General features: G+C 42.7%; 1 long non-coding RNA gene and 1 gene segment (V, D, J or C); one reads left to right on the forward strand and one right to left on the reverse strand.

The window, feature by feature from the left end:
* LOC144330498 (uncharacterized) overlaps positions 1–15,309 on the forward strand; it is a 48,858-nt gene extending 33,549 nt beyond the window's left edge. The window contains exons 6-9 of the long non-coding RNA XR_013396753.1: positions 11,715–11,891; positions 12,450–12,589; positions 13,595–13,706; positions 13,810–15,309. This is a non-coding gene — a long non-coding RNA (uncharacterized LOC144330498). The remainder of the gene's footprint in view (positions 1–11,714; positions 11,892–12,449; positions 12,590–13,594; positions 13,707–13,809) is intronic.
* LOC720974 (immunoglobulin heavy variable 7-4-1) lies at positions 7,916–8,458 on the reverse strand. The segment is given in 2 exon segments: positions 7,916–8,247; positions 8,332–8,458. Coding segments are annotated over 2 exon segments (378 nt in total).
* Positions 15,310–23,655: the final 8,346 nt, after the last annotated feature.

Consider the following 23,655-nt stretch of genomic DNA (forward strand, 5'->3'; position numbering starts at 1 on the left):
TGCAGGTTCAAATACACTCAGAATAAAACCAACTTTGTATCCACTATTCCAGTAACACATATTTTTCTTTCTTCCTAGTTTCTAGCCTATAAAAAGTGCCTCCTACACTGACAGTAGGCTTAGGCTTATTATTATTATTATTGTTATTATTATTACTTTTTGCCTTAGAGATCTAAGGCAAACAGAATACAAGTGGAAACTTGGGAAGTGCATGCATTTTTGTTGTTGTTTGTTTTTCGTTTTGTTTTGCTTTTCGTGTTGTTTGTTTTTTGTGTTTGAGACGGAGTCTTGCTCTGTCGCCCAGGCTGGAATGCGGTGGCCCAATCTCTGCTCACTGCAAGCTATGCCTCCCGGGTTCACGCCATTCTCCTACCTCAGCCTCCTGAGTAGCTGGGACTACAGGCGCCGCCACCACGCCCAGCTAATTTTGTGTGTGTGTGTGTGTGTGTTTTTTTTTTTTTTTTTAGTAGAGATGGGGTTTTACCATGTTAGCAAGAAAGGTCTCAACCTCCTGACCTCGTGATCCACCTGCCTCGGCCTCCTAAAATCCTGGGATTACAGGTGTCAGCCACCGTGCCTGGCCAAGAGCATGCATTTTTTTCTCTGCTAGGAACCCTGAAAATTCCCTATGATAAAAGAATCTGAGGTCAATGGATTTGCCAAGACTTTATCTTCAAAAAATTTATGTCAGAGACTTCAGATTTCCTTACTGTCCTTGTCATAGTCTCTGCCATTGACTTCCAGTTTCCCTATGTTCTCCTCCCCAGATAGAGTCTGTGCACTGTCACACTTTCATCTTTAACCCAGATTAGCTATCCTGGTGAGAAAACAAAGTGTGCATCCTGGAAGTATTATATGTTCTTACAAATGAATCTTAATAATTCTGTCGTCTTTTTTTCTCTGGGCTGTGACCTATACACAGAGTGTCCAGAAATGGAACTGATGCTTTCCCTTTTCTGGCTACAACGTTATAGGACTATTTCTCTATTGGCTAATTTTATCCAATTTCATGATAAAGGAAAGCTGCTGGGAGGGGTCTGTAGTGGAGATGGACTTCCTTACCCCACATAGATAATGTTCTAGATATGTCTTTCCCCTGGATTGTCTATCTGGAAAAATTTCTCTGTGTATTTCTCAAAGATTAGGAATTTTGATGACTTATCCAGGAAATGATCTATCTCAATTTTCACCCAAAACACCTGAAGGTTCCTGGAGGAAATAAAAACAAGAGTGTGGGGTCTATGAGATCTCTCACCCTCACACTAGTTCAGACATGCCCTTCCTCTTTATTTAGTTCAGATTTACATATAACCAACCACAAAGCCAGGCTCATCTAAATTGCCACATGCCTGTTTAAAAATATTGGAGCAGCAGTAGCCCTCACATTGATCTCAGAGAATCTTGGGTCCAGTCCACTGTTTACTTTAGCTGAGAGCAGCATCAGGGACACACTGAAGTGGACATTTCTTCCCTGAAAAAGCCTCACTACCACGTATACTAAAGAGTTGTCATGGAGCCATTGTGAGGTTGGATTTCTTCCTGTCAGCCTGTCATGGAGGGTATTTTGAATGATGTAGACTTTACACTTAGATGGTAATGACTCCCATTGTTGTTGAAATGGCTGGCAGCCCATAATCCTGTTTCTCCTTTCAACTCACCAGAATGTCTCCAAGAACCCCATAAACCTCAGGACTCTCCATGGATGACTCTGAGGATTGTCAATCTGCTCAGTGCTACACACAGAGGCAACTAATAGAGGATTCTCAGTCCACTGACATGTTGGGCTCATAACATAGGACACATATCCAAGAGTGGCCAATTCATGTCAATGCCAATGGATATTTAATCGAAGGGGCATTATGTTTAATGCATTGGAGTGTAAAAGCTTCATGATTCGTGGCAATAGAGTCACAGACTGAATGCTTTTCAGAAGAAGTGAGCTCATTGCTAGAAGAAAGAGGCCTGCCTCCAAGAAGTCAGTCTCTTTAACTAAAGCACCTGAAACATGGTGTCCCGATACCTTGTGAAAATTCATTCCCTGGAGTAAAGACACAGGAAAACTATTCTTAAATCATTGGAAGAAACCATCTCAGAAATTTTATCAACACAGCAGTCAAATTCCAGTAAGTCAACCCTTGGGTTTATGTTTCACAACTCAGAAATCTACATAATTGGAAGGCTACTCCAAAGAGGGCATTTTGACCTAGTTAATTAATAGGCCAGTATTCACTCAAAGACACACTCCTGTGAGATCTCCAATTTAAACTCATCTCTGTAACCTGAAGAAGTTTCCTTAAAAGATTCCTTTTCTCTAGACACTCGCAAATGCAAAAACACATTTGTATATTTGTGCATGAGTGATCTATAGAAGCCCTTGTCTTGTTAATGAAAGTTCATGGAAATACGATAATTGCATCACTTACTGTGAACTCACACTTCACTTGTTTCAAAAATTTCTCACCCATGTGATGGGGCGATGGGTGCCTTTAAGAATATGCTGATTTTTGGACTGAACCTGTTCTCTTCGCTTGACTTACAGACCCATATTTGAGTCACTCACCCCGCGAAGCTGTCTCCAGGCACAGGAGAAGACACAAAAAAGGAATCTTCTTCATGAACACAAGCCTGCATTCCCCCACATACCTCAGCCACTCCTGAGGGGAGAGCTGTTAGCCTCACTGTCCAAAAGCATGTTATACCCTGGAGCCTGAAAAATAATTTGGATGTGACACCAACTTGTACTTATAATAGAGAGGGCAGAGGTCAGCCTCCCCCTGGATCTGAAGATGTTTTATTGTTGTGTTTATTTTCTTGCTGACATGAATTACTTGCTTGACAAAAACTACAGCCATGACAGTTCATAAAATTTGCTTTATTCGATTTTTCCACCTGTGGCATTTGAATTTCAATATTAAGTGAGCAATGTGCATACCTCACAGGAGCAATTACAAAATAACTCGTTTAGTCCCTTAGTGTTACTCAAATGCTGCACTGTCCTGACTGCCAAAAATCTTCTGGAAAGTTTTAAGTAAAACTGAATCATATGTTGCATCCTTAAGTAAAAGGTCGCATAACATTCAAAAACACATGAACTTTCTTTGCCAAATGTACAACTGCTAAAACTTACAACACAGGGTCTGCTTTCTCAAGGACACAAACATTATCACCATATGACTTGATTCATCAAAAGCTGACATATTTTCAATTACATCTTCATTATTACACTCTGATTCATTAAATGCAGATAGAGCAAAGTATTTTAGGGGATTGATGTGCTATGCAGAAGCATTCAACAGGATGTTAAAGATGCCTTCCCACCAGATCTTCCTAATTATCTTTTTATTGTCATCAACTTGGAAATTCTTTAATTTAGAAGAGACATCAGAGAAAAGCAGCTGCAAACATTGTTAAAAGGCCTTATTAGTTAACGTTATCAACAAACGCAGCAGTAACTCTGGGATGTCAATTCATAGGTTTATGAAGTGAAAATGAGGTGGGTTACAAAAGTTGTTTTGAGAGAATGATCCTGTAGTTGTAGAATCAGTTTCAAGGGTGGCATCCGTGTAATTTTGAACAGGTAGTTTCTGGGATGATGTCCTTGCAAAAGTAATTTTTTGTAAGATTGTGGTGTCTTCTTCCCAAGATTGTGGTTAAGCGGAGTCTATTTATGATAGTTCTTGTTATCAGGAATATGGGCTTAAGAACCCTCCTTCATGGTCATTCCTAGTTCCATTTGTCAGGGTTTTAATAAAAGTGGCTCCACTTTGATTCTGACAACTTTTCTACTCTCTTTCTAACACTGCTAGTGAGGAAGGTGAGTCTGTGGTAGTTCGCGCAGCACAGGATAAGTTCCACATCCACATTCCATTTTGGCCACACAGGCTCATCCCCTTCACAACTATTGGCCACTTGCATTCTCAGGTGAGTCTCCACGCAATGCAGTGGAGGGTTCTGAGCAATGGGAGAGAAGAAAAGTCGCATCAGCTTCTCCCATGTGACTGCAGGAGCCACAGCCTGAGCCCCACCTGAGCTGCAGGGAAAGGGCTTGAGCACTGGACATTTTATAGCAAGAACCACATCTCCACTTTACAGGGATCAGGAACAGTAAAAGGAAAATCAACAACTAAAACAACTAACAAGAAATAAAATGTGCTAGGAGGAAAAGGGGCCCCAGATCAGTGCTGATACTGATTTGCATGCTTTTATGTCAGGAGAAGGGTTGGACATAAAACCTGTAAGTTTCTACCTGGCACTGACCCTGGCCCAGCCTCTCTCTTGACTGAGGTTAGAATTCCTAAACACTGTTTTCTTCAGGGAAACCCACTAAGGTCCCTGTCCTAAGTGTGACTGGACAAGACTCACCAGCTTCCCCTCAGCTTCCACAGGGCTGTGACCCTGGCGACCACTGACAGATTGTTCTGCATTTAGCATCTGTGAGAAGGTTTCCTCCTAGTGCAACAAAACTGTGGTATTTCAGAGACTTAGAGCTAGGTGGAGCAACATGAAATAAGAGAGGGTCCCTGGAGGAAACATGTAGATGGTGAGGCAGCCCTAGACGCTGGCAGTAAACCAGCCTCTCATCTCCATCCACACCTGCTCTGGGGCTGGCCCTGTGCTTCCTGCGACCTGCTCTTCCCCTGGTGATCCTTAGTCCCTGTGGTGGTCCTGAGTCTTGCTGGCGGTCCTCAGTGCCCTGACAGCAAGGTTTGTGTCCGGGCTCACAAGGACACCTCCTCACTGAGTCTTTCACAGTAATACTTAGCCATGTACTAGGCAGCCACAGAAGTGAGCTTCACAGAGAACTGGCTCTTGGTTGAGTCATTGTTGATGGAGATGCAGACCTGGGTAGAGGGTTCATGATGTATATTCCTTGGTGATCCATCCTAGTAACTGTGCCCCAGGCATTCTATTCTGTTGCCCAGAGGATGGTGGATTCAGCTCAAATAATATCCACTGGTAAAAAATAAAATAAAATAAAATAAAAGATAATCCAGACACAGCACAGATGGAGGGCAGTGTGAGGGCCTCATGGGTCCTGGACCTGACTTGCAGCTGCACCTAGGACAAGACATCTGGGATAAGAAGGAACATCCTGGTAAGTCAGACACAGAGCTCACTTGTCCCCATCACCCCATTTCTTATTTCTAGATTCTCACACTGAAAAACTGTCATCCATCAAAGACTTGTAAAAAGTTGATCTAATGGAGAGAAAGATTAACAGTTTTCATGGGGAAATTGTGCTCAGGCTGATGACAGAGCGGTATCTGGGGAGGAGAGAGGCTGACAACACCCAGCATTGTTGCTGGGGTATAAACAGAGTTTGAGAAGAAGTGTGCATGTGCCAGGAGCCCCGCACATATAAGGGGTAGGAACCACAGCGACCCTCTGTCTCAGAGCCTCTTCCCAGGGGTGAGTGTCCTGTTCAGGCGTCAGATGACACAAATTCATTCCTCCTCTGAAAGAGTATCCCTCTGCTAAGTATCAAGGCATCCATTCTCAACCCCAGGGCAGGAAGGCGGGTGACAGAAACAAGCAGGTTTGCTGGACAGAGAGGGCAGAATAGGAGTAGGAACCGGGGAAACATCTTGTGCCCAGGACGTGTGGCCTAAAGTCCTCCTGCTTTTTTGGGTTCCCAGCTGGAGATGCTCCATTGTGAACTTTACTGGCAGTCATGCTTCTGGAGGGTGGATTGGGAGAAATGCTGATTATGTTCTCTTCTTTGCTGAGCACAGATTTTTCACCCTCTGTGGTATGTGGTTTTATCACTCCCTGCTTGAGTTACCCCTGCTCGAGTTACCCCTGCTCATCCCTCCCTGTTGCTCCCATGTTTTGCTTCTTTGCTCATAGCCTTATCCTTTTCTAGATTTTTTTTCCTGGAGCCCCCATAGTAGCCTCAAGTGACAACATCACTCAAGTCCACAACATCTTATAAACTGTGATTAATTTCCTTTTGATTACCTATGAACACTTCGTAAGAAAATAGATGATATGGAAAAACATTGCTTTCCTGTTATACATAGAGCCCTGCTGTGTTCTCAATATGCCTGAGGACACACACACACACACACACACACACACACACACACACACACACTGATTCCCACATCCCCTTTCAATTTCCAACAGGAAAAATCACAACTGTGTTGGAAGAATTGTTTGTGTGGGGCATGGCAGCCACGATGAGTCATCACCGCTCTCTGGGGATACTGGATCTCCATGTTCAAAGAGGAGAGAGACTCCAGGTGTGCAGAAGCCCAGTGTTTCAGGACCTGGGAACGGAATCACAGGAGACCAAGTACAGCAGGACTGGTCAAGAGGACTGAAGCACTGATAGGAGACTTTGGGCGAGGAGAACAAGGTAAGGCCTGATCTTATGTCTTCTGCCTCTCATTCTGTTGATATGTGTCACACTGATTCATTTGCATAGGTTGAAACATCCTTGCATCCCTGGGATAAACCGCACTTGGTCATGATGAATGCTTCTTTTTTTGTTGTTGTTACGATATTGAATTTGATTTGCTAAGATTTCCTTGAGGAGTTTGCGTTCACATTCAGCAATGATATTGACCTGTAGTTTTGGATTTTTTAGGTGTGTCTTTGTCTGGTTTTTGTATAAGGGTAACACTGGCTTCGTGCAGGAGGTTTGGAAGAATTCCTCCCCTCTTTATCTATTTTTGGAATATTTTGAGTGGGATTAGGTATTATCTCTTCTTTAAATGTTTGTCATAATTGAGCAATGAAGTCATCAAGCCCCGAGTTTTTTATTTGCTGGGAGACCTTTTATTACAGCTTCACTCTCACTACTTGTTACTGATCTGTTCAGGTTTTCAATTTCTTCCTAGTTCAGTCAAGGTTGTATGTGTCTCTGAATTTATCTATTTCTTCCGGATATTTTGATTTATTGGCATTTACTGCTCCTAGTAGCTTCTAATGATCCTTTGATTTTCTGCACTATTGGTTATAATATTTCCATTTTTCTCTCTGATTTTATTTACTTTGGTCTTCTTTCTTTTTTTTCTTAGTCTGGTTAAAAGTTTGTAGATGTCTTTTATCTTTTTAAAAAACAACTTTTTATTTGATCCATCTTTTCTATTGTTTTCTTTATTTCAATTTTATGTATTAACATTTTGATCTTTACTTTTTTATTTTACTATGTTTGGGTTTGATTTGATCTTGTTTCTCTGTTTTTTAAGAGACATTCCTAGGATGTTTATTTTACAGTTGTCTACATTTTTAACATAAGTGCTTATAGCTATAAACTTTCCTCTTAGTACTACTTTCAGTGTATTTCATAGGTTTTTATATGCTTTGTTTACTTTCAATAAATTAAAAAAATTTAATGTCTTTATTAACCCATTTTTGAGCATATTCTTCAATTTGGGAGCAAATTGTTTAATTAGGGAGCATGTTGTTTAATTTCCATGTGTCTGCATAGTTTTCAAAATCCCTCTTATTTTAGTTTTCTTCCATTTTGATCAGAGAAGGTACTTGATATCTTTTCAATTAAAAAATGGCTAATTTTCTGGTCTAGTGTATTATCTATCCTTGAGACTGATCCATATGCTTAGGAAAAGACTGTGTACCCTACAGACATTGGATGAAGTGTTCTGTCAATAAGTATTAAGTCCATTTGGTCTGTCATGTAGATTTAGTCCAAGATTTCACTGTTTATTTTCTATCTGGAAGATCTGTCCAGTGCTGAGGGTGGGGTGTTAAAGTCTCCAGCTATTACTGTCTTGGGTCTATCTCTCTGTTTAACTCTAATAGTATTTGCTTGATATATCTGGGTGCTCCAGTGTTGGGTGCATATATATGTATGTTTATAACCCTACATCAACAAAGGGTGCAGCCACGTTGTCCCTGTCACTGTCTCAGCTCAGCACAGCTGCCTCCTCCCTCAGGGCTTCTGACACTCTCAGGATGTGGGTTTCCACACTGTGTGTCTTGCACAGTAATACACGGCCGTGTCCTCAGCCTTTAGGCTGCTGATCTGCAGATATGCCGTGCTGATAGAGGTGTCCATGGAGAAGGTAAATCGTTCTTTGAAGCCCTGGGCATATGTTGGGTTCCCAGTGTCGGTGTTGATCCATCCCATCCACTCAAGCCGTTGTCCATGGGCCTGTCGCACCCAATGCATAGAATAGCTAGTGAAGGTGTATCCAGAAGCCTTGCAGGAGACCTTCACTGAGGCCCCCGGCTGCTTCACCTCAGCCCCAGACTGCACCAGCTGCACCTGGGAGTGGGCGCCTGTGGAGAGGAGATGGGAGTGTGTGAAGCCTCAGTTGACTGTCCTGGTTTCTCCCTCAGCCTGGGGACTGGGGAGTCCCTTACCTGTTGCTGCTGCCACCAAGAAGAGGATCCTCCAGGTCCAGTCCATGGCGAGGAGCTGTGATCTAGGGGCTTCTGTGGAGGGGTGTGGTTGTTGGGTGATGCTCTCAGGGCACAAAGATAGCTATATTTGCCTCAGTTATTTGCATATTCATGAGTGATCCTATTTCATACCTGACAATGCATGAGAAAGAGCAGAGAGGTAACACATGGAGGTTGCTAAGGGTTCAAGCTGTAATCCCTTAGAGGCCATGTGAGCCCTGCCATATCCCTAAGGTCTATGTTGACAGAGCTTCTCCCACTGGAGAACAATTTTCCCTAGAACAGTACCTCACTGGGAACCCACATTTGAATGGCTCCAAGGTAATATAAGTATTTCTAGGCTTTAATACATGAATGTATTATTCGGGGGATGACTGTGTTTCTCCAAAAGTTGCACTTATTTATATAAAAGAAAAGTTTCCTTAACCTCCAGCTGCATACTACTGAGATATCCAGAATGGTTAGAAATCTCCAGTGTAAAAGTGGTTTTCATTACAACATCGAATTTGATAAATGCTTGCAATGGAACAGGATATTTATAGAATGTTCAGCAGTCTTTGTCAAATACTTATTTTAGATTTTTAAAATAAGGAAACAGATCTTGAGAGAAATCCCTCCCCCGCCTCCTGTGCACCTGCTCTGGGGCTGGAGCCTGTACTGGGTGAGCTTTGAGCATCTCCTGCAGCCCAGCCCTTGCACTGCAGAGAGGCTTCTGTCTGGACTCCCAGAGCATTTCCCCCCAGTGTGAAGAGGGTGTGCTCTGGCTCAGAATGCTCCTTTAGTGACACGTGACACCATGTGCTGCTGACACCATCTCTGACAACAGTAAATTGGCAGTAGGAAAGCCAGTGAACTCTGCAGAAAGCCCCCAAGCAAGGATTCTATGAAACCACCAGGGAGCCCCTTCTCTGGAGCTCTGGAATCACTGGATCAGTCCACACTCGCAGTGAGTCCAGGAGCTCCCAGGGGCTTTGGGAGAACACCTAATCTCTTTTCAGTTCATTCGGATGAACATCTCATCAGATAATTTCTAAACCTACAAAATCCTGGGGCTCAGAGCCCACTCCACAACTCCTAATCTACACACACACACACACACATACACACGCGCGCGCACACACACACACACACACGCGCACACACACACACACGCGCACACACACACACACACACACGCACGCACACACACACACACACACGCGCACACACACACACACGCGCACACACACACACACACACACGCACGCACACACACACACACACACACAAACACAGAGTGACTAGAGTCCCCACAGTAATGGGAGGGAAACCTGACTTTCTCCCTGTGTCCAGCACATTGATTGTGAACCCACAGTGCCCCTAGGCCTGGGGATATGCCCTTGTCAAGCAGAGCAACAGCAAACACCTTACACCTGGAGATGGGGCCCAGCACACACTGTGGCTTCCCTGTTCTCCAGGACCTGGGATCCTGCAAATGCCTCTGAGAAGCATCCAGGCTTCTTCTGGGAGGGTCAGACACAGCCCAGCCCCACCACGTTGGGGCAGCCCACACTGAGCCGCTGACCTGTGGGGAGAGTCACAGCAGACCCACAGCCCAGCCAGCCCCACTCCCAGAGGCACATCAAGGAAGGAGGCAGAACCCTGGGGACTGTTGATGGGGACCTTCTCAGGAGCAGATACAAGCACTGATCAGGAACAGGGGACCTGGGAAGGTGAGTAGCTGCTCAGGGTTTCTGAGGACCAGTGTCAGTGATGGGACCTGCCTGTCCCTTCTCATGTGGGGTGTCTCTCCTGGAGGTCCTGTCCTGTCTTACTTGTGCAGGTCCACTCTGTGGGGTTTGTCTTTATAAATCTCAAATCTCAGGAGCAAGAGAGCTGTGCTTCAAAAGCCCCCATAGAGAAGATACATTCTCATCCTGGTGTGATTGAAACAGCTCCATCCTGGGCGTGGGGAGGGCTCATGTGTCCCCCCACTGGGATGAGCACCAGCAGCTGCACGTGAGCTGAGGAGGACTCAAGGCTGCTTCCCAGCACTTCCCCCAAGAAGGAAATTTGTGATTCCCCCATATCCAGGCTGGCCCTGTGACTTGCTTCTTTCAAACTTGTTGGCCTGGAAAGTGCAGGCACCGGCTGTCACTGTCACCACGGTGGTGACACTGTGCACACCACCAGAGCAGGAGCCTGGGGATGGGGCTGAGCACAGACACTAGTTAGGTGAACCCATTGAAAACTTAGGGACCTGCTGGAGTTCACACTCCTGGAAGCACAGATCCTAGAGGGTTTGGTGGAGGAGGAAGTCACTGTCAGTGACTCAGGAGCTGCTGCTCTGCAGGTCACCTCATTGGCCGGTAGCAGTGGGCAGGTGAGTGTGGTTCTTCCCTACAGGGACACCAGGCTTCCACATGCCCCTCCTCACCAGGAAGGAAAGTGGCTTTGTTCATCCTGGTTTCCCCACCCGTCTGGTAATCCTCTCTTCCTGACCTCCTGCCCACGGCCCTCAGGCCTGTGACACATGGACAAAGGCGCTTTCTACTCCAACCGTTGATTCCCCAAGCCAGCTCCCTCTAGAAAATCCATGTCTTCCTGGTTCTGTGTCCGTGGCTGAACCAGAATGGACACACGTGGATATACCAAAGTGTCCAAGTGGAGGAGATGAGCCTTGGCAAATACCACTCGGGAAAGAGAAGTAAATTAGTTTGTGTGTAACGAGAGGGTGTGGAGTACGTCTAGAGGATGCAGGAGCCAGGGGTTTCAAATTTTTTTAGTCACCTGGGTGGATCACCTGAGGGCAGGAGTTCAAGACCAGCCTGGGCAACATGGTGAAAGCATGTCTCTACTAAAACTAGGGGAAAAAAATTAGCTGGGCGTGGTTGCACATGCCTGTAATCCCAGCTACTTGGGAGGCTGAGGCAGGAGAATCCCTTGAACCTGGGAGGCAGAGGTTGCAGTGAGCTGAGATTGTGCCACTGCACTCCAGCCTGGGTGACAGAGTGAGATTCCATCTCAAACAACAACAACAGCAAAAAGACGGTAGGAATACATCTGAGCAATGTGTCCTTAGGCAATGTTGTCAGTGTGCAATGATCATAGAGCGTGCTTACACAAACCCACATGAAATACTATGCTACACCCAGGCTGTGTGGGAAAGCATAGTGCTCCTAGGTAACCAATCTGTACGGCATGTTACCGTACTGAACACTGTGGGCAGCTGAATCACCATGGTGGGTATTTACACACATGAACACATCTATAATGGAATAAATGCAGGGAAAATACAGTATTATAATCTAATGAGAACTTCATCGTGTGAGGTCTGTTGTTCACCGAAATTTCATGATGTTCAGGATTGTATTCAAGTTGCTGAAAATAAAAACAAAGCCAAAACACTGCCAACTAAAAATGTTACATGGATTAAAGCTTTTCTTCAGTAATGCAAGATGTTTGAGAAGTGTCCCCCAAAGCAAAAAGTGGAGAAGTTCATCACCACTAGACCTGCCTTAGAGGAATGCCAAGTGTCGCTGGTAGGTTCCCGGAGTAATGAAGTCACTGCATCTGATCCGCTCTGGCATCTGTCTTTTGATAGATTTGTGTAGATTTATTTTCATTTATCCTATGTTATTTCCTTCTATAAAGTCCTTCACCCTTCCCTTTGTAATTCTGTCTACTAAAGCAACTCATATTTAGCTGAACATGCTAGGGTCATTGGAATAAATTTCTTTCTTTCCTCCACCAAATCTAATGAGCTGTCTGCAGGGGTGCCCATCTCTGGTTTTATTTTCTTCCATTCCCATGGGATAATTTCCTTGTTCCTACATGAGGCCAACCCTCATTTTCATGTACATGGACCATCCAATCTTCACGCATCCAGGAACAGCTTCAGGAAATGTAAGCTGCCAGCTGCCCCATCAGCCTCCACTTGCACAGTGATCATTCCTTCAGCTTTCACATACGCTGGAGAATTTTCGACCCAGAAAGGCCTTTCACACCCACTCCCAGTACAGTTCTGGGACCCTGTATACTTTCCAGATACAGGTACTTATTCTTCCTCTTTGTTGTTAATTTTGTTTCATTTATTTCAGATTCACTTGGACATCGCCGATGATGGGAGTGACCAGCCTGTCCATCCCATTTTCTGTCCACTGTCAGACAAAGCCACCTGTGAGGCTGATCACCCTAGTGTGCTGCACTGAGGGGCCATCTGAACATACACTGACACCAGGTGTGTGAGTTATTAGAGGAGCCCAGGGTCAGCAGGTGACTGTGCCCCACAGGACACAGGTCTGTCCTGCAGTAGAGCCTGCATGACCTGGAATCGTACGTGTGCATGACCTGTGGTCTCAGCAGATCAGCTGAGGTCAGCTTCAGGCAATTCCTGTGTAACCTGCCCTGGGCACCCACAGAGGACAGATGCATGACAAGGATGTAGGGGAATGATGTGGTTAGGGGAATTGATACTCCATCTTTATTGAGGCTCTACTCTGCACCTGGACCTTATGGAAGACTACAAAGAAGAGAACAAGAGTCCAGCCCCCAACAGCTCCTGGTTTAGGGTCAGCTTTAGTGGGATTTTAGAGAGTAGAAGACACAGGGATGATGCTGGAGTGGTTTTCTGTGGGATACTTTGGGGGAAGCAGAAGGTGGGCAGGAATCAGGACTCCATCTGTCTGGTTCTCATTATCTACATGGATTCTCATAGTGGAAAGTGAGAGACATGACCTAGAACACAGGCCCCAGGGCTGATATCAGAGACGCCTGCTAAGTAAATGACTCAGCAGATATGTGGTGGGGTTTTCTTCTTGGATCCATTTTTCTTTGTAAAAATAATTTGAGAGATGTGTCCAGCCTTGGTGGGCTGCTTCTCCCTCCAGGAGACGGAGCTAACACAATTGTATCTGTGAATCTGCTTGGCTTTCCATCAGAAGATACCACAGACTAGGTTGTTTCAAATAACAAACATTAATTTTCTTATTGTTCTGGAGCTTTGATGTCCAAGATCTAGGTGCAGAAAGGGTTATATTTTTGAGAGGCCTTATCCAGGCTTGCAAAGGGCCAGCTTCTCATGCAGTGCGTCCTCACATGGCCTCTCCTCTGTGTGCATGTGGCGAGAGAGGTCTCTCATGTCTTCCACTTCTCATAAGAACAAGAGTCCTACTGGATTAGGGTCCCACATTTATGACCTCAGTTAACTTACTTGCCTTCTTAAAATCCCTCTCTCCAAATACAGAGCCACTGGGATTGGGGTTTCAGCATATGAATTTATGAGCAGGACACGATGCAGTCGAAGACGCCAGTCAAGGGATGGTGAGAAGTCTTGGAATATTTTGCTTGTCAAGAAGGTAAAATAGGTCTTGTGGGAATTTGTTGAAAAAAAAGGTGCCAGTGACTGTTAAAAACCTCAGTGGTAAACAGAGAAATTTCTCCCTCCTTTCTTGCCTGCAGTGAGGATGTGAGGAAGTAGAACCACATCTAATAAAGGGGAGCCCTGGGGACAGCTGAGGTGCTGGTGAGGAGGGAGAGCACTGAGCAGATGAGGAAGCCCCGCCCTCCCTGCACCTGCTCCTGACCCGGCCTCCTGCTCTGTGGGCCCCGCGCGCCCCCTGCTGGTCCTGAGCGGCACCTGCGCCCGCCCCCTCCGCCTCCCTGCAGGGAGGTTTGTGTCTGGGCTCACACTCACCTCCCCTCACTGTGTGTCTCGCACAGTAATACACGGCCGTGTCGTCGGCTCTCAGGCTGTTCATTTGCAGAGACAGCGAGTTCTTGGCGTTGTCTCTGGAGATGGTGAATCGGCCCTTCACAGAGTCTGCGTAGTGTGTGTAACTACTATCACCACCAATAACTGAGACGGACTCCAGCCACTTCCCTGGAGCCTGGCGGACCCAGTGCATTTCGTAGCTACTGAAGGTGAATCCGGAGGCTGCACAGGAGAGTCTCAGGGACCCCCCAGGCTGTACCAAGCCTCCCCCAGACTCCGCCAGCTGCACCTCACACTGGACACCTGCAAACACAGAGACACCCTGGTCAGAAACTGCCACACATATCCACTGTTTATCTCACTCATATGCACATTCACTTAATCTCGCTAGTTTTCCATGAATCACCTTCTAAAATAGCAACAAGGAAAACCCAGCTCAGCCCCAACTCCATGGTGAGTCCTCTGTGTTCAGGGCTCATCACCCCGTGGAAATGCCTTGAAATCCAGGGCTAAGGCTCCTCTCTCAGAGCTACAGGACCAGGGTTGGGTTGGTTTTCATCAGTAGAAGGAGGGCCCTATTTGCATGTCTCCTACTATATAACAAGCCCTCGGGTGGGACTCTTGAGGAGTAGGCTGTACCCAGATCAGAAGACGGTGCCCTGAGAAGTTTGAGGACAATAATGGTATTTGGAAAATATGCTGCCTTGTTATGAAATTGTGCTGTGATAAACACTTTGCCTTGATCACCCTATTTCATGTTTAAATATTCGTGTAAATTATGTTCTGTAGGAGTCAATATTTTCTCCATTTACAAATGTGGAAGTGAACCCACACTTGGAGGGGGCTCTGTATGCATCTAGGAGCTCATGTCTGGGATGAGTGAACCCCAGTATCTGACCCTGTGCTCCTCATCACTGGCTCTGACTGCTGCCTGAACCAACTTCAGTACAAAGCTGGATGTGCCCGGTGTGGTTTGAGAACCCACTTTCTGTAATAAGAGCATGTGCGATGTTGCTGCACTCCAGCTCTCACCTGAAAATATGGGGAGAATTAGGATCCAGGCACATTAATTTTCAGGTACTTCTGATATTTAACATATTTTTCTGTCTTTCTATTACTCCTTCCTTAAGTTTCAATGTGTTGGCTTCTAATACATTTTATGAGCCTTAATCTAAAGATAATAAACTTCACATATTTAAAATGTCCAATTAATAAACATGATATAAATAATCATTATCAAGAAACTTGATGAATGAATTCTTCTCAACATTTCCTCTTGTTCTGTTATATTCCTCCTCCTCTCCCCTTCCCTTCTTCTAGCATTTTCCCTGGCAACTGCTGATCTTCATTATACTACTTTAGATAAATTTTTATTTATCAAAATTTATAAAAAGGGAGTAACATAGTATATTTTCTTATTTGTTTGGCTTATTTTACTCAACATAAATACTTAGATGTTTTACGTAGTTGTTCTGTGTCTCAGGCATTAACTTATTATAAATGATAGGTAGTATTCCAGTGAACACATTTATCATACTTTGTTTCTCTAGTAAGCAGCGTAACAATATTTGCATTCTTTTATTACTCCGGGTCTTACTAAAAAATCTTCTACACAACCTGGAAATGGACATAGATGACTAATATAGTTACTTATTTTTTTACAACAATGACATCAACAATAACAGATAAACAGAGAAGCTGGAATTTTGCAATTTTTTTTCTTTTTTTCTTTGAGATGGAGTCTCAGTCTGTCACCCAGGCTGGAGTGCAATGGCACGAACTGCAAACTCTGCCTGCTGGGTTCAAGCGATTCTCCTGATTCAGCCTCCTGAGTATCTGGGATTACAGGTACCTGCCACCATGTCAGGCTAATTTTTTAAATATACTTTTACTAGAGGGTTCCACCGTGTTGGCCAGGCTGGTCTCGAACTCCTGACCTCAGGTGATCTACCTGCCTCAACCTCCCAAAGTACTGGGATTACAGGCATAAGCCACCGCAAGGGGCCAATTAAAAAAAAAAAAAAAAACTTTAGATACTTGAAGTTTTAAGGTAAACATCAAATGTGGAATCGAGAGGGAGGAAAGTTTTTGTAGAGGGTAAGAAAGGTAGGGTATGAGCTGAAATGAAGCAGAGTATGGCATTCAAAATGTCGTCTATTACAAGATATAAACACACATGTATAATGGATTGCTTGAAGTCAAGGGTGGAAAATGTGTTGTAGTGTGAATTTCTAAGGGACCACAGACTGAAGAGTTTTCCTATCCTCTTGACTTCCTTTTTGCAGACAGTCACAAAATCTTCCTGTCCCAACATGTGTGTGTGGGAGAGAAAAAGAGCCCACACTTCTGAAAAGCATTCAGACCCACCTCCAGTATCCCCATGGCAGAACTGAGAAATCACTCTGCAGGGCAAGCCACCAAAACCAGTATCTTAAGGGCACTGTTGCAACCCCTTAGGAACTGAGATGGGAAATGAGTTCTTCACCTAAATTCTACTGAGAACTACCTCCCCTCTCTTTCTTATTTATCGGAGCCTTAATCTGCAGGTCAGATCAGCAAATCTCGAATGTGATAACACCAAAGGAGAACGGTGGAGCTGTGGGAGGCAACAACTGGGGAAAACAAGAGGCCTCCGCCTGAGGAAAAAGAGCGAGAACACACAGACCAACATCTCATCTGGAGGAAGTTCAGAAACACTGGAAAGCTCAAACCCGGACTCAGGATCACAATAGGAACCCATGAAATGTCAGAAAATCTCCCTTTATTCTATTGCTTTCCACCAATTTCACAATTGTCAGTTAAATAACATTTTAATCCACCCTAGGGAGCTAAACATGATTCTCTGGAGGAAGAAACAAGGTGAAGAGGCAAAGCCAAGCAGGAAAGAAAAACAACATTATCACTGGAGGATCTGAAGTCTCTGGTGGACACAGAAGAAAATACTTTAACTCTGATGTCCACTGCAAAATTTCAAATGTAACTCTGATAAGTTTCACAGACTCTTCCACAATAAAGGCCCGGGAAAGATAAAGTGTGATCAAATACAGGTAGAAAATGCATAAAATCAAATAGTAAGCCAATATCAACTGTCCAACCCAACATGTGTGGCTGTCAACAATTATTTCATATATTAATGAGAAATACCAACGTTGTAATAAACGAATGATCAGCATGAGATTTGTAAATGATACAGATATTATAACTATTTAATTAAATAAGATATGTAAAGGAACTATAATTAATATGTAAGAATCTCTTAAACTGTGGACATAATGTAGGACTAGGCAGGGAACTGAGAGATGAAAACGCTAAGAAGGAATCAAATGGAAATGCAAAAGAAATCAGAAGCAATGCAGTATAAACATTCAGCAAGCTTTGGGCACCCTCCTCAGCAGAGCTGGCTCAGCTTTTAAATGAAACCATGCACTTAAAATGTCACTAGATATTTCACAAAGTAAATTTCAGAGGAAAACAGAGTGAGGAAAGAAGCTAAACAATATCAAAAAGTATACTTTATGTACACTTTAAATCTGAAAAGGAGAAATTATAAATACAGAGAAAGTATTTGAAAAAATGATGGCTAAGAATGGTCCAAATTTTGTGAAAGACACTGAACTACAGATCTGAGAATCACGGAGAACCCGAAGCAGAGTAAACAGAAACAGACACAGACACACAGGCCACACACCCACTGTGGACACAGTGGTGCACAAGAAAAAGCTCACACATCACACACCACGCTCACGTTTGTCAACTTCATTATTTTTTTTACTTAGTTGTTTTAAAATTATTTGCATTTACAGTATTAAGTAGAAGTCTGAAATTAAAATATTTTAGTCTAATGGTAAGTCTGCCTACGCTTACCATGATCAAATAAACATTTTGGTGCAAATGAATGTAACTACGCTGTTAGGAAATTCACTATTTCAAATAAAAATGGTATTTTTTCCTGGCTCTGTGTTGAAGCATTTGTAATGCATGCCAATAAAATCCTTTTTAATTAAAGGGATTTTTTTAAGTTGGCACATAATAGCTGTTTATATTTATGGGGTACAGTGTGATATTTCAATACATGTGTGCCATGTGGTATGAACAAGTCAGAACAATGAGCAAATTCATGAATTCAGACACTAACATTTCTTTGTGTTGGTAGCATACAAAATCCTCTCTTCTGACTGCTTGTAAACATAAAATGTACGATATATTGTTAACTGTAGTTACCCTACTGCGCTGTAGGACACTAGAGTGTACCCCTCCTGTCTACCTGTAATTGTGCATTTGTTAACAAACCACTTCTTATCTCTCAGTCTCCTCCCATTCCAGGCATCTCATAACTACTACTCTCCTATTTACTTCTAGAATATCAACTTTTTTAAATTTCCACATAACACTGAGAAGGGCAGTATTTATTTTTCTGTGTCTGTCTTGTTTCACTCAACGTAATGGTGTCCAGTTCCATTCATGTTTCTTAAAGTGGCAGAATTTCATTTTTAAGACTGAATAATATTCCATTGTGTAAATGTATCACATTTTATTTATCTGTTCATTGTTGATGGGTGCATATGTTGATTTCATATCTAAGCTATTTTGATTAGTGCTGCAATAAACATGGGTGTACATGTGTCTCTTCAATATTAGTTTTTTCTTTTAATTATTTAAATAGATATATACTCAGCAGTTGGAATACTGACTTATATGGTGGTTCTGTTTTTTCCCATGATGGCTGTACTAATTTATATTTCCACCAGTGGCCTATAACAGTTTCCCTTTCTATGTATCCTGGTCAGCTTCTGTTACTTACTTACTTGCTTACTTATTTATTTAGTTAGTTAGTTTTGCATTTCTAACTTTCTAGCAAAGATGAGGATGAAAAGACACCTCATTGTGAATTTGCATTTTCCTGAATATTAGTGATTTCTAGCAACAGATATATGTATATATACTAACATATCTATCTACCCTTTGCATGTCTTCTTTTGAGAGATATTTATTCATGTTATTCACCCATTACTAATCACATTATTATTTGCAGTTGAGTTGAGTTTATTTTATATGCTTGATAGTAATCCCTTGTCATATGAATAGTTTTCAAATATTGTCTATCATCTGTAGGCTCTCTCTACACTCAATTGTTTCCTTTACTGTGCAGGTAAAACTTTCTTGATAGAACCTGGACAGGTGGCTGAGGTGCTGTGGGACACTGGAGGGGAACAGATGTACCCAATGTCCAGAACCAGGTGAGCTTTACTCACCATGTGGTTCTGAGTTTATGGTTTGAACAGATGCAAAATAGTTTGTCCAGGTCTTCTGGGGGGTAAAGAATTTGAAGGGAGGATGATATAACTTATTACTCAAGTAAATGAAAATGTCATAATTGTCCATATGTTCTTAAAGTGGAGTAGTTCAGCAGTGTGTGTTCATCCCCAGAAAAGAGAAAATTATGTCTGCTGTGAAAAGAATGTATAGATTTTGATATATATGGTTATTACTAATGACAATTGAGCCTGGGTACTAGGTCATGTCATAATGTTAGTGGGAAGACTCGTTAGAAGAGAAAGTGTCAACGCAACAAAAAAATGAAACATCAAAGATTTAAATGAAATGGCTTTGAATATTACTAGTAATGAACAGGCCAAGAAAATGCAGTTACCATGACCAGAAGAATAATTCATGACAGCCTATGGGATTCATGTTGAGAAGATATAAAATGTCCACTTAATGGCTCATCACCACCCTCATATAATGGTTCAGAGAACAAGCTAAGAACAGAGTGTAACCTTAGAGCCAGTGGAGGCCAACATTTGAGAAGAGGGAGCGTCTGTGTTGGAATTGTGAGAAGTAGAAACCTGAACTCGGCAGAGAAGCAGCAGTCATCAAAGGCAGTGCTGAGTTCACTTGAATTTAGTGGTGAATACAGTAAAGACGGGTTTCTCTGCCCTCATTCAGTTTCTGCTCTCAATATGCTCTTGGAAGCTCGGTTGTGAACACTGGGAATCTTCCTAAAACTCAATCACAGCAAGCAATTTTTCAAGGAAGAAAGAGGCAACAGTGTGGGCATAATTAAATTTAGGTTATAAAAATTAGTTATTGAAACCTCAATGTCAGTCTCTAGTAACTTATATCTTAAAAAGCTCAGCCTCATCAATGGAGTCATCTTATCTTATCAGGGATGAGTGTCTATGTGAGCACGTGGTGCAGTCATGGAGACCGGGAGACGGTCTGTCCAGGGTTTCATGGTCCTTCAGAGGAGAATTGCAGAATCATCTCCTCCCCTATTCCCACCAATATTCACATCTGTGTGTTACCCTCACATCTGTGTGATCTGTGTGTGACACGTGCTGGGTGTATCGGTGTAAAGTAGGGCAAAGGAACTACCTGCATACATGAACTGCTGCATTTTCCAGGCCTGGAGCCTCTCACGTCTAGGATTTGCATTTTATTAGGAATTTTCTGTGTTGTTTAGTCAGTTCAAATGCTCTTTTTATTTTTCTACTGAAATAGCCTCACATAATCCAGAGGCATAAAGATTAAAAAATAAATTATTTGGAAATTAACCCAGTTCCAGGTGAGGTCATAGTTAGTTTGTGGTGATAGGGAGACAGGGAGAATCCTGGCTGGAAACTATGACTGTGCTCATAAATGCTTCATGTTAATAGGGAAGACCCTGTACACCCAAGACATTTAGACACTTCCACTGAGAACCTGGAGCTAATATTATTTGTCATGAGTTGTGCCTCAAAAGTAAAACTCTAGGTTAATGACTGTAAAATTGCTGTAAGCTTTCATTTAGAATATAGTCCTCTACATGATGTAAAATCAGCCCAGGTGGCAGAAGTGATTGTATTTATTAGAATTTCCAATTTGTCAACGTAGGAACTACACAGATTTTAGGGCAGTGCATAACTTCGGGATGCTTTGTAAACAAAAGAGCATCTCACATATTCTGGAACACTCACCAAAATGGGCAAGTTAGGGAACCCTTAGAAGCACTCTTATATCCCAGATTCCTGGCAAATGTAAAGGTGGAAGTCAATGCAAAAAGAGGTGACACTGAAGCTAAGAAAACTGCCACACCAGGTCATATCCTCAGAAGAGAAAACTGCTGAGAGAGTCACAGATGCTATAAAAAATTTCAATGCTTAGCCCCTGATTTTAAACAAAAATGAATGAAAACATCTAGTTATTGACTTTGCTTAATTTGTGCCAGATTATTATGAATGAATGTTTGTGGTATTTTGACCTACATTTTATAGACAAATTGGTTATCAGATTAAACACAAACTTTGGGGAAACTTAGAAAAGACAGCAAAGGTTAATTCTTGATGAGGTGTGACCAGCTAGCCAGAAAATCCTGGGAGAACTCTAACATTGGGGCCTAGACAGAAACCAAGCCGCAGGGCCCTGTGAACAGACTTAGGTCGGCTTTCCTCAGTTTCCGCCCCTGAGGGGGTGTAAATGTATTTCATTTGTCATCTATCTGTGTTCTCCGTGTCTTCCAATAATTCCTTGGTAAAAGCCTACGGCCCTTTCCGTTGATTAAAAACTTCTATATCGTGTGATTTTAGCCTGTGACCTTCCAGGCTTTGCATGAACTGAGTGAAGCACACCCATGAAAGGGACTATTATAAAATGATTCTGTGAGGCATGACTGATACTAAAGTTCAACATTGTAATAACCTCCCACAATCTTCCACATAAGTTTAAAATAATGGCATTCTTACATTAAAATTATCACAATTTTAAGAAACCCTTGAACTCCCTTGGAGGCGTGTAATCCTACTAGGACTGTGGCATTACGGTCGTCCTCTGCCTCAAGGACGTACCTGTTATTGCCCAAAGACTTGGTAGGTGGAAAAAAACGCTTTTAGAGATTTCACCTCCAATACTAGCTTTTGCCATATTGTATTTGGATGAGGCAGAACACTCAAAGAGATTCATGTATTATGCTCACTCCTGTCACCAACAGATTAAAGCTGCCATTCCAGTGTGTCTTTTTAACAGCCTTTTTACTATCGTTAGCCAGAAAAAAAAATGTATATATTGGAAAAAAAATAGAAAATAACTTTCCTTGAAACAGTGGAAGGAAGCTTATTGAATATTTTTATCAACACAGCAGTAAAACTCTGTGGAGGCAGTTCTTGGGATTATGTTTTACAACTAAATAAGGAATTAAAAATTCCACACAACTGGAATCTACTCCCACAGAGGGAATTTTGACCGACTTAGTTTATATACAAGCTTCACTAAGAGGCACTCTCCTTTGGGATCCCAAACTTAAACAGATCGCTGTAACCTGCTGAAGTCTCAATGCACGTTGTCTCTAGATAGCCACAAATGCAAAAGCAAATTTTCTGTATTTGTGCATGAGTGATCTGGACACACCCGTGGCATTTTAACTGAATTTCACAGAAACATGATTACTTACTGGGAAATCGTATTTAATGACATTCAAAAATTCATCACCTTTGTAATTTGGTGACAATGGGTGCCTTGGAGAAATATGCTGATGCTTCACTTGAGCAAGTTCTAGACTCCTCCCTTGACTTCATGGTTTCTCACTCAGTACAGATGTGTCTATGAACAAAACCCAACACTGATATCCGGCAGTTTCTCCTCTTGTGAAAATTATTTATTCTCTTTGTTGGCCTGACATTTGCACTTCCATGTTCTTTGCAGCACTACTCACAATAGCCCAGATATGAAAGCAACCTCAGTGTCTGCAGGTGGACACATAGAGAAAATGTAATCTGTGTATGCAATAGAATATTATTCAGCCATAAGACACGACATCCTGTGATTTGCAACAATGTGAATGGAACTGGACGTCATTACATTAAGTTAAATAAGCCAAGCAAAGAAAGACAAATATTGAATCTTCTTACTTTGATGTCAAAACTTCAAAACTAAGATAACTGGACCTCCTGAAGTTATAGAGCAGATTGTTGGTTACCAGAAGCCTGGGTGGATACAGGACAGAAGGAGATAAAGAGAGGTCGATTACTGAATACAGATATACAGTTATATAGAAGAAATAAAACCTAATTGTTTGATAGATCAGTAAGGTGGCTATAGTTAACAGTAATCTAATGTACACGTTAAAATAGCTAGAAAAGAGTCATTCAAACTTGCCTCACATTAAAAGATACAAGTTTAGCCAGGCGCGGTGGTTCACGCCTGTAATCCCAGCACTTTGGGAGGCCGAGACGGGCGGATCAAGAGGTCAGGAGATCGAGACCATCCTGGCTAACACGGTGAAACCCCGTCTCTACTAAAAAATACAAAAAAAACGAGCCGGGCGAGGTGGCGGGCGCCTGTAGTCCCAGCTACTCGGGAGGCTGAGGCAGGAGAATGGCGGGAACCCGGGAGGCGGAGCTTGCAGTGAGCTGAGACCCCGCTACTGCACTCCAGCCTGGGCCACAGAGCGAGACTCCGTCTCAAAAAAAAAAATAAACAAATAATCTCCATGGCATGTTTTTTTTTTTTTTTAAATGCTCCAATTGATATGAAAATAAAAAGTCTTCAAATAGCCAAAGTAATTTTGGGCAAAAATAAGAAAGTTGAATATATTATATTCCATAGTTTCAAAATCAAAT

Source organism: Macaca mulatta, chromosome 7 (assembly GCF_049350105.2).
Source record: "Macaca mulatta isolate MMU2019108-1 chromosome 7, T2T-MMU8v2.0, whole genome shotgun sequence".
In the NCBI taxonomy this organism is placed as follows: Eukaryota; Metazoa; Chordata; class Mammalia; order Primates; family Cercopithecidae; genus Macaca; species Macaca mulatta.